Consider the following 14,492-nt stretch of genomic DNA (forward strand, 5'->3'; position numbering starts at 1 on the left):
GGACAATTAAGGAGTCATAAATATCCCCCTCACAGAACGAAGGCTTGAATGAGGTGATGGGGGTTGGTGGAGGCCATAAAACTAGAGTGCTGAGAGGTCTGCAACTTTGGAAATAGCTGAGACCCATGTTGACAAACAACAAAACTAACTGGTATGTTTGAATGTTTATTCTACATACATTTGGACTCTGGTCCTATGGACAATGAAACAACTGGAAGAGACATGTATGACGCCCTGCAGAACTCAAACCACTCTGCAGAGACATGTGATTTGCACACCTGAAGGAAGCGTCACCAAGCTGAGATGTTTTTGAAAATGTTACTTTCTTGTTTTCACTATTAAATCAACAATTTCTTTGGTTGCTCGTAAGATGCAGTTTGCCATGAGATGAGCTCAATGAATGGGATAACCGCTAATACATTTGTTAAACTGTACTTTTATAGTAATTTAGGGTGATTTGACATATGCTGAGTATAAAAATGTTTGCATTGAAACTAGAGCTGGGCGATAGAACGATAACGATATGTATCGCGATATAACTTTTACTCGATAGAGAAATTAAGCTATCGCGATAGACCTCGCCGCTCTTGTCCTCTTAAAAAAAAAAAAAAAAAAAAAAGATCAGCCAATCCAAATTAAGTAGCGCAGAGCCGAACCAATCACAGCCGCAGCGTCACGTCGCGTGACTTGTAACGTACAGCACAAGTGCCAAGCCGCATGTGTGTTTGTTTGGGAAGCAGCCAGCGCGTAATGGAGGAAATGAGTGTGCCGACTAGAAAAATCAACCGAGCGTGACCGAAGAGAAAACAGATAATGGTTCCAACGCCGGAGAGATTGTCGAACGGAAGAGCCATAGAAGTTCCGTAGTGTGAAGGTATTTCGGCTATTTCAAGTCTGACAAAAAACAGAGTAGCGTGCACTGTAAATTGTGCCGAAAGCAAGTCTGGAAATACAATGAACTGGTGCATGCGTCACACTGTGCGCCACGTTATTATTTCGGTGAAATGAATTTCTACAATACTGTTAATTCTACTCTCTGCAGTGTTTAAATGCTTACATATACACACAGTTACTGTCCCTCCACACATACGACTCGGTTCTGCTTCTATGCCCCAGCTTTGTTTACTTTTTCCCACCGAGGCTTCTAGACTTCTGATTGGCCAACATTTCTGCACGGTTAGGAATCTAGCGCCACCTGCTGCTTTGGCATGTTCATAGCAGCGTTTTCCTTCATTTCTGCCTTTATGTGTGGACGGGATTATTTTTTAAAACGGAAACGGAAAATCTCCGTTTTCAAAAATACCCGTGTACGTGTGGACGTAGCCTCAGTCTCTGACTGGAAGCGCTAATTCGTCATTCGGCTTTTGTCAGACTAAAGTAACCGTTAAAACTGTTTGAAAAGCTAAGCTATACAACAAGGAGAGATTGAGAATTTCCTTTTAGTTCTCAGTTTATTTGATATTGACAAAAGTTAGTCAGTTTTGTCTGTTCTTCTGTAACACAAACTAAGATTTATTTTTAGAATTAATATTTTGTTTCTAAGTGGAATTGACAATTTAGTAGTCTGTTTCGTTTGTTCTATTTTGAAACTTAAACGCTTTAGCGGCTGCCTTTTGTGTAGTTTGCAATATTTGCCTTTATTTATCTGAAAAAGTCTCATGTTCCTTAAGTACATCTACCCTGTTGAACTTATTATGGGAAATAAATAATATAATAAATAAATAAAAACAAGCTGCTGATTATTTCACATTTTACTTGTGAGCAACGGCACATTTAAATCTTACAAATATAGTTATTTGGCTTATAGCGTGATAGATATCGTTATCGCCTGAAATGAAAAAAACATATCGTGATATGAAAAAATCTCATATCGCCCAGCTCTAATTGAAACTGTCAGACATGAGGTATTCATAACTGGGAACTTTTCTAGCATAAAGGTCAAAAACGGGGGAATGTTAGAGTTTGTATTGTTGATTGTCATTTATGCTTAGAAATATTTAACCATAGATGCTTAGAAGTATATAATCATTTGTAGATTGAAAGAATGTCTCATCCTAAGAGGTCTGTAACAACTCTGTGTGGCATGGAGAGGGGGTGAGTTCACTCCCCTACAGAGGAGAGATCGTATCTTCCTTTGCTGATTTATGTACTCTTAGGTACTCTTTGTGTGAATGTAGACGTCATATGTTAATGAACCTATGCATATTCATGTAACCTCAATAAAAGGACAGTGGTACGGGAGAACGGACGAGAGCAACTGGGGTCAAGCGAAGGAACGGTGCCTGTCCGGTTCTCTCCCGTGCACGAGAAACATGAAGAAGCTTGCCTACTTGTGTCTTGCTTTGCAGTGTAATTATATTGTCTTCAACGTTCCAGCGGATAGATTCAAGCTACAAACCTATCAACAACCTAAAATAGAAATACTGATGAACTAAAAGCACAAGCAAACTGAAGTAGGAAATATAACACAAACAACATAATAATGAATAAAAAAGACTCAAAACTATTAACAAAAAACACTGTGTAAACCACCCAGGGACCATAGCGCACACATAGTTTGTGTGCTTTCGGATGTTTGTTGCATTTGAAATTACCTGCAACTTAAACATCCTTTAACTTTAACGTCCCTTTATGCTTGCTACTCTTTTGTAGCTCAAATTCAAATTTTATTTGTGACATTCACAATAATACACACAGTCCGACATGCAGTGAAATGCTTATTGCTGTGCAAGTCCCGAGAAGAAATAACTCCAATGATACTGAAAACAAACAAACAAAAAGCGACTTTAACCCCTGACTATGGTGCACGGTTTTGCCTTTTTGATCTCTTTTTATGCGACATCTCTGGTAATTAATAAACGAACAGGACTGTGTATCATGTGTTATTGTTTAGGCTTAAATCGGCTCACAGGCACGTGAATAATTCCCTAAACCTTTCTCTCCACCTTCTTCCTGTTGAGAATAGATTCTTAATGTACATCAAAGGTAAAGAGAATATAGTTTGTGATTGCTTGCAACATTATAATATTGCGGTTAATGAGTGTAAGAATACAAAATAGCAAAAAAGGCCTGGGATGGGAACAAAGAACTGAGGTACAGGGCAGAAGGACAATCAACCCCCACCCCCAGGACAGTAGCAAGAGTTACTGAGGGTGAGGAGCAGACAAAGGGCAAACGGGCACTACCTTAAAAGGAGATGGGGGTCAGGGTGTCAGCACCCTTGGCCACTGTACTAGTGTATTTCCATTGTGGGGGTGTTTACTGTAGGGGGGAGGAGACCAGAGGTTATAACTGTACTGTTGTGTGGAGTTCTTTAGATCAGCCTTTAGCATAGGACTGCATAGGAATGCAGTGTGCTGATCTCCAGATGCATCTGTAAGAATAATGGGTAATAAAAGGATTGTGTAAAACATGGAAACATCTCAGGGTGATCTCTACCAGGACCAAAAGAATCGCATAGACCGGCGTTGTCTCGACATTCCAAATGAATCTTTTTATCTACAAGCTGTGTGAGAAATTTGATTTGTTCATCATCTCCGACTCTTTCAGGAGGATTTTCAATCCTTCCAGCTGGAACCACCCACTTCACTGGAATACTAGAAAGAAGCACAGCTGTCTTACTAACATACAAAAACATGATCAGGATAAGATGGTGGATGAAAAAAAATCCTTCACTGAAAATGGGACAGGGCCGTTTCTAACTTTTTTGAGGCCCTGTGCAAGATTTTGTTTGGCCGCCCCTATTTTATAACATTATACAGGGAGGTTACAACTCTTAAAGATGATCTGTGGTGATGCATCAGCGAGGTACACTTTAAAAAGAAAAAGAGCTGGATATGTGAATCTAAAATTCAAATAAACATTTTTCATGTTCATCCAGCTATTCAGTCAATTCAGTGTCCTGCTATTTGTAGTTTAATTTTTTAAATGAGATGTTTGTTATCGTATTGCATAAGTATTCCTCACACATCAATCAGATGCTACACAGTATAATTCTACTGACGACAGGACATGGAGACGACAGACTGGAGACAAAAAGAAGAACTAACATATAAAAAGAAATCAAGAGCTATAACTAACAAACTCATGGGTACTTAACCATAATATACTCAGGAACGAGAACATAAATAATTTCTGAATTTAAAGACTATTTATGATAAGTACATAACAAATTCAAAATACTGAGTCAAAGGCAGCAGCCGAGTATAAACAATGAGTTAAAATCAATTAGAAAGGACAATGGGAGCAAATGAATGGACGGAAGTACAGAAAGACCAAAGATTACAGAATAAATCAGGAAATTAAGTCACCCTCTACCTAGAGGATTTAATAAAGTCACAGAATCAAAAATGTCCAAGAAGTTTGGTTTCTTAATTGCAGTTAGAGTGTGAATAAGAGTCTTTGAGTTTCAAGTATAGTTTTCCATTACTCACGACTCTGTTAAGACTACAGATAATCTCTAAATACATCAGATTTTTATAGTAATCTCACTTCCTCTGCACAAGTTGACACACACAGACTTATAGCGAGACAAACAATTGTCTCTGTCTTGTGCTGTAGTGGCATCACAGGGCTTGTTTTCAGTAACCCTTCCCTGTCTTCTATAGAAGAGCCAGTCCAATTGCCATTTACAAATCACAAAATATAAGAGAGATGCATAACAAACAAGTCATTCAAACATTTCATGGTTATTAGTATATTGTGTTTTAAATATCTTTAATGCATTAACCAACGATAAATGAACCTTTGTGACATGTGAAGATGAAATCTTAAAATAAATGGAAACTTTCTTTAAATCATGGTTAAGAGTTACGTTGGGTGAGTGCTGAGTATTTGTATATGTGTGCATGAGGGTGGGAATGCATGTTTGTGTCTGTGTGTGCCTGTTTGTCTGTGTCTATATGTCAGGTCGGGTCTTAGATTCCACCTTTCTGGGAACTCCCAGGCCCTCCAAAGTATGGAGGCCTATCTCCCCTCACCACACTCCCTGCCGGTGACTGATGCCCTCGGGGGTCGGTGCGTTGGTGGTTCTTGGTGTCCAGGGCTGGGTGCTCAGGTATGTACCAGCTCACTCCCGGTGGCTACTTCAGCCAAGTAGCCACCGAGAGGGCCTCTTCCAGGGCGTAGAGGCCCCTTGGGCCTCTGGGCCTGCGGCTCGGTTCACTCTAGCATGCCAGTGCAGCCCCCTCTGGCTTCTGCTCTGTGACTACTGGGTGACCACTCGTCTGAGGTTCTCCTCAGCTCTTCCCAGGAGGGTGGCACGGATGCCCCTCTGGTGGTCCTCCTTGGGCTCTCGCACTCTGGGGCCTCTGGATATCTGGAACCTGGATCTCCTCCAACAAATTTCCCACGTGTGGGACTAATAAAGGTTATCTTATCTTATCTTATCTTATCTCCATACCTGCTTCATGCCCTGGGGGACGGGGCTATGGCCCTCTACACCCTCTAGCAGACCGTTACATGGGGAAACCTTTTGAATACAAGCGCGCTGATCCACACAGGTGTGCACACAGGTGTTCACTGTTCATAGACATAAACTACACCTTTCTTGGCTGCTACTTCAAAGCACATTGTGCGCTGTCTGTCCTGCGTGCTGCACAACAACATTCAATATTTAGTATTTACTGCTGTTTACACTTAGCTAGATTAATGCGATGGTGTTGTGTTTAGTATGTTGCTTTGTTTTGGTCTTTTTTGCTTGTTTTCTCTTCTTTTTCTCTCAACAGTTGATCCAGGAGATTGTTTTTTCTTTCTCTTTTTAAGTTTCTCACTGTCCCTCTTCCCTTCTGTTTTTCTTTTCCTTCATCTTTCTTTCTCCTTTTCCTATCCCCCAGTCATATCTGTCCTGTCTGTAACAACTGAAAATAAAATAAAATAAATAATAACAACAAAGGTCGATCAAATGGACCAATACGGCAAGGCCGTGATGATCCATTTGGCAAAGTAAATCCCTTGGGTATCCTTGTTGATCTTCAGACAACAATTCTGACGGCTAAAGAACCAAATGGGACAGGCAAAAAAAAAACAAAAAACAAGAGTTACACACATGCCTATGAGAAGACCAGGGCCCGTATCCCTAAAGCTTCTGAGAATCCTCTCAGAGAGCTCCTAACTTAACCTAAAAATTCCTTGCCAGGAGTTTTAGCTTAGAAGTGATTCCAGAACATTTTCAGTGAACTCTGAGCAAGGAATGGATGGAAAATCCTATCTCAGTGAGGAGGTGTGGTTGACCCCGTTGCTAGGTATGAGTCATCATTTCAAAAGCCGTGATTGGTTGATCCTACAAGTTTGATGGAAATGAGCTTTTGGTGATAACGAGCAAAGGATGTACCCTCAAATCAATAAACATAATTATACACTCTAATCTTATGCTGACTGTAATTGTAAATAATATTTCACATTCAAGAAAATATCTGGAAAATGAATAGTAAGCTGTAGGGGTTATAGCCTAACATTAGAATCTAAAATATGTGAAAACTTAAACTCATTACACCCTGTTCAAATAATGATTCGTGTCTTATTTGCTCATATTAATATCCTAGCTGGCATATTTTGTACTTTCACTCCCATATGGACCCTGTTGAAAACAAGATGGCCTATCTCAAGGGGCTGTCCTTAATGAAGTAGAAATCACAACGTTACAAGTCCAGTGTGGTCTTAACGAGGGTAACACGGCTCAGCTTTTAGCAATGTCTGTGATTGCAGACCCAAGTCATCACTGCTGCATTGTTGCATTTTCCCGGTTGCCAAATACCTCAGGGTTGTGATTACTTTCGTCTCCGGTGTAATAGCGTTGTGGCGTCGAGTTGGTGAAGTAATTGCATCTCTAAGGAGATCCACCACAAACATGATTCCTGCACGATCCAATCTGTAGCGTCTCAATAATTCCCTGTCATCCAGTGTTTGCAGGACATCTCTCCTGCCTCTTCTGTTGGCCATTTTGTGCAGCTGCTTAGGGGAACTCCTAAGCCACTAAAAGTCCTCTTCCCTGCTCTTAGCAGATCTTGCCTTAGGAGCCCTTTTAAGCGTTAGGAATCTTGAGGAATAGCTTTTATATTAACTGGGATTGTCGTGTCACTTTTAGGGGAAATTCTAAGAAAACGTCATGACTCTGAGAATTTTCTTAGAATTTGGCCGCTAGGAGCCACTTTTTGCACAAAGATTCTTTAAGGATACGGGCCCAGGTTTCTTGTTATTCGAGGTCTTCCTCAATTTAACAGTAACATGCAACACACACTGTATTCATATTGTATTTGATCTGAATGAAAAAGGTACTTTACTCACTGTTGAATATTATGTAATTGTAAATTAAATGTAAATTGTACTGAAGGTCTTTATTGTTTAAGCAATAAATTCAGTCTCTGGATAAATGAAGATTTATTGTTCAAAAAGAGTCTTACAGTACTGATACATCTGTTTAGAAAACAGGAAGTGGTGGGCTTACATTACTTAACATTTCTGGCATAAAGCAAAAATGATAGCACATCCTTTCAAGCATGAAAACAAAGAGAAAGCATCACACTAGTTAATGAAAAAGGGTAGAAGCTAATTGTTGAAGAAAAAGCTGTTCCTGTCTTCCTTTTTTCTTATAGCTTTTTATATTATATTTTTGTTTTGTTTTTTAAACATTTTTCTTATTATTCATTTATTTTTACTGAAGCTGATATGCAAATGGGAAGAAGAATGTAACCATTTGACTTTGGTCCCCTTCTTGATTTCATGTCATTGCCTGAAAAGTAAGAAAATACATGTTTGAAGTATATATGTGCGATTTTAAGCAAAGAACAAAATACAGAAACAGAAGGGAACAGGGCTGTTTTGTTTCTGTCCTTTGATCCAGTCGGAGCCTTCAAAGATGTGTGGGAAAACAAACATGAAACACAAGGAACTTTCAAAAAGTGAAAAACAACTAAAAAGAAAAACAAAATGCATAATGTGTCTCTAACTCTACATCAGTTTCTAAGACTTTTCGAAAATATTAAATTTTAAATTTAATATCAAAACAACCAACAAAAATCTGCCCTGTTGCTTGAAATGACTGTGAGACCATTGAGGCATTTGTGCACGGAAAGTTAGCGGTGAAGTCAGTGGAGAGCCAAAAACTCAAAAGCCTTTAATCAGAAGGACTTAGAGTAATTTAATTAGAAATGTAATCTTGAAGATGTGTGTGGATGTAAAATTCCAAATATTTTGCATTTAAAAAATCAAAACATGCATGCGCATTTAATGCTCCAAACTGTAAAAACAAAAGAAAAGAAACATTTTTTTTCTCACCTCCGAGATAACCTGGAAAGCCTGTTCCACATGCTGTGATAAATGAAAACAATCATTATATTGTTATCATATATGATGACAGACTCAGAAACCAACTGCATCTGATCCAAAATATTTTTCTACTTACGTTCCGTATATATATATATTAAAGAGAGTACTGTAGAACTGATGAGAGGAAAAATGTCTCCTCCTTGTTAACAGAAAGCTTGATTCTCTATAAAAAAGACTCACTTGTATTTTTTTTCCATGAAAATCCAGAAGATGCCAAAGAGCAGAGCTGTACCAATCCCCACTACAGCAGGAATGATGATGTGATTACAGTTCTCAATACCTGGAAATAGACAGAGTTGGTATTTGCTTGGGTTTTTGTTTTTTTGCTATTGCTTCTTTAGAATACAGACAACATTCATCTAAACATACTTTTAATAGTGATATTAACATTTTCTTAATCATGCAAAGTTAAGGGTTAAAAAATATATTGGAAGTAAACTACTGAAAGGATCTCACGTTTTACATGGAGTGTGAAAGTTTCAGATGATTTCAGCCCTCCATTAAATTCAGCAGTGCAGGTTATCTCTCTGTTGTCATCCTTCTCCTCAGGAATAACTGTCAGGATGGACTGTGTCTCCCAGTTTCCATGTTTAATATCTTTATGATGCACAATGACCTTTGTACTATCCATATTCCATGTGAGTTTAGGAACATGAGTGGGGCAGGTGTGGATGACTGAACAGGTGACAATGTAGGGCTCTCCTTGAGTGGCTGTCTTTGGTTTGATCAATGTAGGCTTTGGAGGCTCAGCTGAAAATGAAAAAGTCAGACATAAAGTAAGAGGCAAAATGATTTAACAGAAAACTGGTATAGATGTTTGAAGTCATGGAAAGTTGGTGACATACTGATCATGTCCAACTCAACGCAGTCTTCAACAAAGGAGAACTTGTCTTTGGTGGGGTCATTGTTTTCTGTTCGCACTAGTTCAACCCGGAAACAGAAAGGGCCATTGTCATGAATTCTAATTTGAGTTATTTCTAAGGTGCAGTTGTTCTGGCCCAGCTCTCCCAACATCTTTGTTCGGTCCCTAAAGCTGTCCTTAATCAGTGTAGGATCCTCATGATAGATGTTGCTTTTTTTGTCATTTTTTTCATGCCAGATTCCTCTGAGTCTGGAGGAGGGCAGGTTTCCTCCAGTATGGGAGAATGAACATGGTACCACAACACAGGATCCAACCTGTGTATAAATGCTTTTTACAACCGTGGCCTTCCATTCATCACTGGACACGAAGCTACAGATGACTGAAAGATAATTTTTAAAATAACAAGGAAATTATTTAATTATACACATTAAGCATAAAGAGACTGGAAATAAATAGCTGACCAGTGATGTTACCTGCAAAAAGCAGAAAGAATTCCTTCATAATTTTCTGCTTGGCCATTCTTCTCTGATGTTGGGATGTTTGATTGACACTAAAGAAATCAAAACACTACATTTTACTATGATAACCAAAGCAAACCACAGCTGTCGAAGTGGACTTTATTCAAACAGCATTAATGCCAATAGACATTTATTTAGAATTATTCATACAATTTATATCTGACAAATACGAGCCATCATTGTAAAAAGTGATTTTCCTTGTGTGTAATGTCAATAAAGTGCTAAGTATATCTTACAAATAAATAATGGCATTATTTCAGTAAAAGTATCATACATGCTTATATGTATATGTGTCATTTATACAAATGGGTGAGACAGACAATACCAAAAATACAGCCACATAACAAAACCTTCAAGCAACACTAGAGGGCGCACCCTTCATCATCTAGACTCCAATGTTAAATTTTTATTTTATTTTTTGATATACTTTCTGAATGGAAGAAGAGAATATCAGTCTTGTGTAGATTTGAAAATTTGCAGTCTTCAACAAAGGAGAACTTGTCCTTGGTGGGGTCATTGCTTTCTGTTTGCACTAGTTCAACAGAAAGGGCCATTGTCATGATCTTTAACATCGGTTATTTCTAAGGTGCAGTTGTTCTGGCCCAGAAGTCCCACCAGCTTTGTTCGGTCCTTAAAGCTGTCCTTAATCAGTGTAGGATCCTCATGATAGATGTTTTTTTTTTGTGCCATCTTTTTCATGCCAGATTCCTCTGAGTCTGGATGTAGGCAGGTTTCCTTCAGTATGGGAGAATGAGTGTTGTGGTACCACAACATAGGATGTAACCAGAGCGTCAATGCTTTTTACAACATTAGTCTTCCATTCAGCACCTGACACGGAGCTACAGATGACTGAAAGAGAATTAAGGGAATGGCACCGTAATAATGACTTCTCTGCAATTTCTTATAAAGGTATACATTATTTGTAAAGCAATTGTTAACCAAGAGGTGACTCATTATGTTACTTGTAAAAAGCATACAAGTTATCATAAACTTTGTTTTGCATTCCATGTTTCTTGAGGGTCTCGCAAAACACTGCAGGATTTTTCCATGAAAAAACATACAAATAAATAAATGCATCAAAATCACTTCAATACATGGAAATTACAACACAGTTTTAGAAGTTAGACAACTTTAAAATATATTTATAATAAACAGACATAATTAATATTCTCATATGGACTATGATATTGCCATTTATATTTTGTCTGCACTATTTGTCTCTGAAAGCAGCAAATCTCTCACTTGTCAGTAGGGATGGGTATCGTTTAGGTTTTATTTGATACCGGTGCCAAACCGGTACTTTTGAAACGGTGCCGGTGCTTAAACGGTGCTTAAACCGGTGCTTAAAGAATGGAGAACACAAAATTGGTCCAAAAACCTCTCATGTTCGGCTGGTTTTTTGTAAAAAGATAACAATGTTAGCCTTTTCTGCAGCTATAGGGGATTTATGGTATCACTCTTGGCTGGAAGCAGTGCTTAAACAATGGAAAAAACACAAACTTTGTCCAAAAACCTCTCATGTTTAACTGTTTTCCACTTTTTCTTTGGTCATTTTAGCCTTTTTGGCCAGGGTGAAGGGAGTATCTGCCATCAAACAAGAAGACAGCCGCATGTAGCTATGATGATGTTTGCTAGTTCACCTTACATGCATTAATTTAATAACGTGGTTAGCCTACTCAACGTAAATTACACACGAACAACATTAAGCTACTCACGCAAAGAAGAACGGCTGCTGCTGTCATCATTTCTGCTACACTTGCAGGGCTAGGGGCCAGGACTCTCCTCTTCGTGTTTTTGGGAGATGTTGCTAACTCCGGGTCCGATAAAAGGCAACCCACCCGCAGTAGATGTGCTCGGTATGAGGTCTCACAGCAAGCTATCAAATACGGCGCATTTCTCGGCTTTTTAAAAAAACTCTATGCGTCGCCAGGTGTTTCATTGGATTCGAGGTGTTACCTCCTTTGACAGTATCACAGTATCAGCTTAAAGCACTTGTTGCAGGCTGCTGAGTTTGCATATTTTGCTGTGAAGTACAGCCAGACTTTTGACCGCTTTGCCTTGGTCATTTTTAATCTGTTGCTCTGCTCTAAAAGAACGTACGTACCTGGCCCCACCTACTATCCTCAGAAACGTAAAATGATTGGCTAGAATCTAAAGTGTATCACAGCTCAGGAAAAAAAAGCACCGAAATAAAGCACCGAAATGTGCGCTGCTTTTCGGTCTGGTTACTACCGTTTATGTCAGAACGATACCGGTACCCATCCCTACTTGTCAGGTTCCCTGTATATCTACCTTTAATGTCTTTGCCATCATACTGCAAGAAAAGTATCAGGGGTTCCTAAAGTCCCCGATCAATATCTCAGGCTTCATCACAGTGACTTAAAAAAATAGAGAGAAGGTCATGCCAGAGCCAGTGAATTTTCTGGCAAATAGGCTACATGACCATCTTTATTCTCCAACACAGCCTGAACTCTCTTAGGCAAACTTTCTTAAAATCTCTTTAAGTAGTTCTCAGCAATAGTTCTTCAGCATAACTTACAATAATTTATTTTGAGTGCTCCAGTAGATTTTCATAACGTACAGGCTGTGATCAGCTGACCTGCTGCTCTTTGTGGATGTATACACCTGAATTGAACCAGATGTAAGCCAATGTTTCTTTAGTTATCCTGCGTGATTTACATTTTCCACACCAACAGTATACTTTTTATACTAGACTGGCACTGTGCACCAGTCACAGACTGTTTTTTTTTCTTTTTTTTTCCCCCTTTAAATCCATCACAGTGCAGCATACTAACCTGTTTGTCCTGCATTACCTGTAGATCATTTTCATGGAATCTTTAATTGACATAGTTAGTCTAGCTTAGTTTGTTTTGCAGCAGGTTTCACAATATGAAAAACATAATGTCACATGTATACATTTGATTTAAAAACATGAGGACTTACATGTAAGCTTGAAATTTCCAGTTTATCAAATCCCACCGAGGAGTCCTTACCTTTAAGGAAACAGTCAAAACAAAGGCATGAACAGGACCATTTAACAACCAAGACAACCTAAAATACAAACACTGATACATGATATATACAAATAAACTAAAAGCACAAGCAAGCAGAACTAGTAAACATAACACAAACAACATAATAATGAGTAAACAAGACTCAAAACTCTATTAACAACAAACACTGTGGAAACGACCCTGGGACCATAGCACACACTGTCATGGTCCGCGGCCCGGCGTCCGGGGTGTTGCTGGGATGTCCACGCCCACGAGCGTGGCTGCTAACCCCACACCTGCATCCCATCCCAGGCGATCACCAGGTGGACTATTTAATCCTGCCCTACCTGCTGCTCCACGCCAGTCCGTAGTCGCCTCTCAGCGATCACAACTCGGCGTGTTTTTTTCGAGCCACCTGCCTGTCCACCTGTCCGCCTGAGATTTGGTTCACATTCAGCTTCGCCGTCTCGACCCCTTTTGGAGCTCCACCCCCCTCTGGTTCACTCGGCCCGGCTATCACCGTGAGACGCACACTCCACCTTCCCTCGTATGCTGCCTTTTTTTCCGCACCCCAGTAATCTGTCTCTCTTTTTGTTTTACAGCCTCTCACAGCCCCGCTCTCGGCGTTCCCTGTGCGGTCCCTCGGTTTCGTCTGGTTTCATCCGTTGTTTTTCTGGCTACCCTCACGGGACACCTTTAGTTGCAATAAAAATTACTTTCTTTATTCGCTCCTACCCTAGTGTGTGTGTTCTGCTACTGGGTCCTGCCTGCGCTCGGAACTTCGGTTCATGACACACACACAGTTTGTGTGTTTGCTAATGTTTGTTGGGTTGATAGAAACGTTGCATTTTAAGTTGCCTGCATTTTTAACATCCTTTAACATCCCTTTATGTTCGCTACTCTTTTTTTTAGCTCAAATACAAATTTTATTTGTCACATACACAATCATACACAGTATGACATGCAGTGAAATGCGTATTGCTGTGCAATTTCCGAAAAGACACGAGAATGAAACTAAAATTAAATATCAAGTATAAATTTAAGTTAAAAACCACAAGTGTGCAAATCAGCAGTGTGCAAACCGAAACCGCAACGAACAAGTTTAACCCCTATTGGACACGATTGTGCCTCTTTAATCTCGTTTTATGCGACATCCCCTGGTGATTAATAAACGAACAGGACTGCGTATCATGTGTTACTGTTTAGGCTTAAATCGGCTCGCAGTGACGTGAAATATTCCCAAATACGCACTAAACCTTTCTCTCCATCGTTTCGCCACTTCTTCCAAACTAAACTTTTTCCTACTTTTTTTTACGTAAGAAATTTGATTGGGCAATCCAGTGTCAGTAATGAAAATGAAGAAACGGGCTGCTGCCTTTGCTTCCTGGTCGGTCCATAAGCCCGAAAGTGTGCCTGTCCACCAGGAAAATGCCCGGTTAACCAGATTACCAGTCCAGCCCTGCCTCGGGCCGAGCATGGTTAAAATGTAGACTGAGAGTGTCGCCTTTCGGCTCAACTCTCGCTCCATCACGACAGACCGCTACTGATCGAGGTGGTTACTTTCAACCTAAGCACAAAACTTAAACACAGTTCATACTGTTATCTATTGTGTTGTCATTACAGTACTGTTTTACCTGCTTCTACTCAGTTGTTTGTCTCTGCAAATTTCTGACACCATCTCCGACTCTTTCGGGAGGATTTTCAAATCTTTCCAGCTGGAACCACCCACTTCACTGGAATCCTAGAAAGAAGTACAGCAGTCTTACTAACATACAAAAACATGATCAGGATAAG

General features: G+C 39.6%; 1 protein-coding gene across 1 annotated transcript; it reads right to left on the bottom strand.

The window, feature by feature from the left end:
* Positions 1-7,360: 7,360 nt before the first annotated feature.
* Positions 7,361-14,492, bottom strand: LOC147318490 (myelin-associated glycoprotein-like). The gene is made up of 8 exons (XM_086310452.1): positions 14,333-14,492; positions 12,649-12,698; positions 9,661-9,737; positions 9,171-9,566; positions 8,782-9,075; positions 8,506-8,605; positions 8,275-8,307; positions 7,361-7,729 (listed from the first exon to the last, which is right to left on the bottom strand). Exons 3-8 carry the CDS (start codon positions 9,704-9,706, stop codon positions 7,723-7,725), a joined length of 876 nt encoding a protein of 291 aa, XP_086166578.1. The 5' UTR covers positions 9,707-9,737; positions 12,649-12,698; positions 14,333-14,492; the 3' UTR covers positions 7,361-7,722.

Source organism: Aulonocara sp. 'chitande type north' Nkhata Bay, linkage group LG11 (assembly GCF_057382095.1).
Source record: "Aulonocara sp. 'chitande type north' Nkhata Bay isolate Kocher_YH1m ecotype deep benthic linkage group LG11, A_spYH_male_GT1.1, whole genome shotgun sequence".
NCBI lineage: Eukaryota > Metazoa > Chordata > Actinopteri > Cichliformes > Cichlidae > Aulonocara > Aulonocara sp. 'chitande type north' Nkhata Bay.

Bases quoted from the DNA above. Each gene is read 5' to 3' on its own strand.
- LOC147318490 (XM_086310452.1), bottom strand. From the start codon at position 9,706: ATGGCCAAGCAGAAAATTATGAAGGAATTCTTTCTGCTTTTTGCAG. The intron at 9,076-9,170 runs GTATGTCACCAA...TTTCATTTTCAG, and splicing joins CGTTGAGTTGGACATGATCA to CTGAGCCTCCAAAGCCTACA. The intron at 8,606-8,781 runs GTGAGATCCTTT...GTCTATTTCCAG, and splicing joins TTTCACACTCCATGTAAAAC to GTATTGAGAACTGTAATCAC.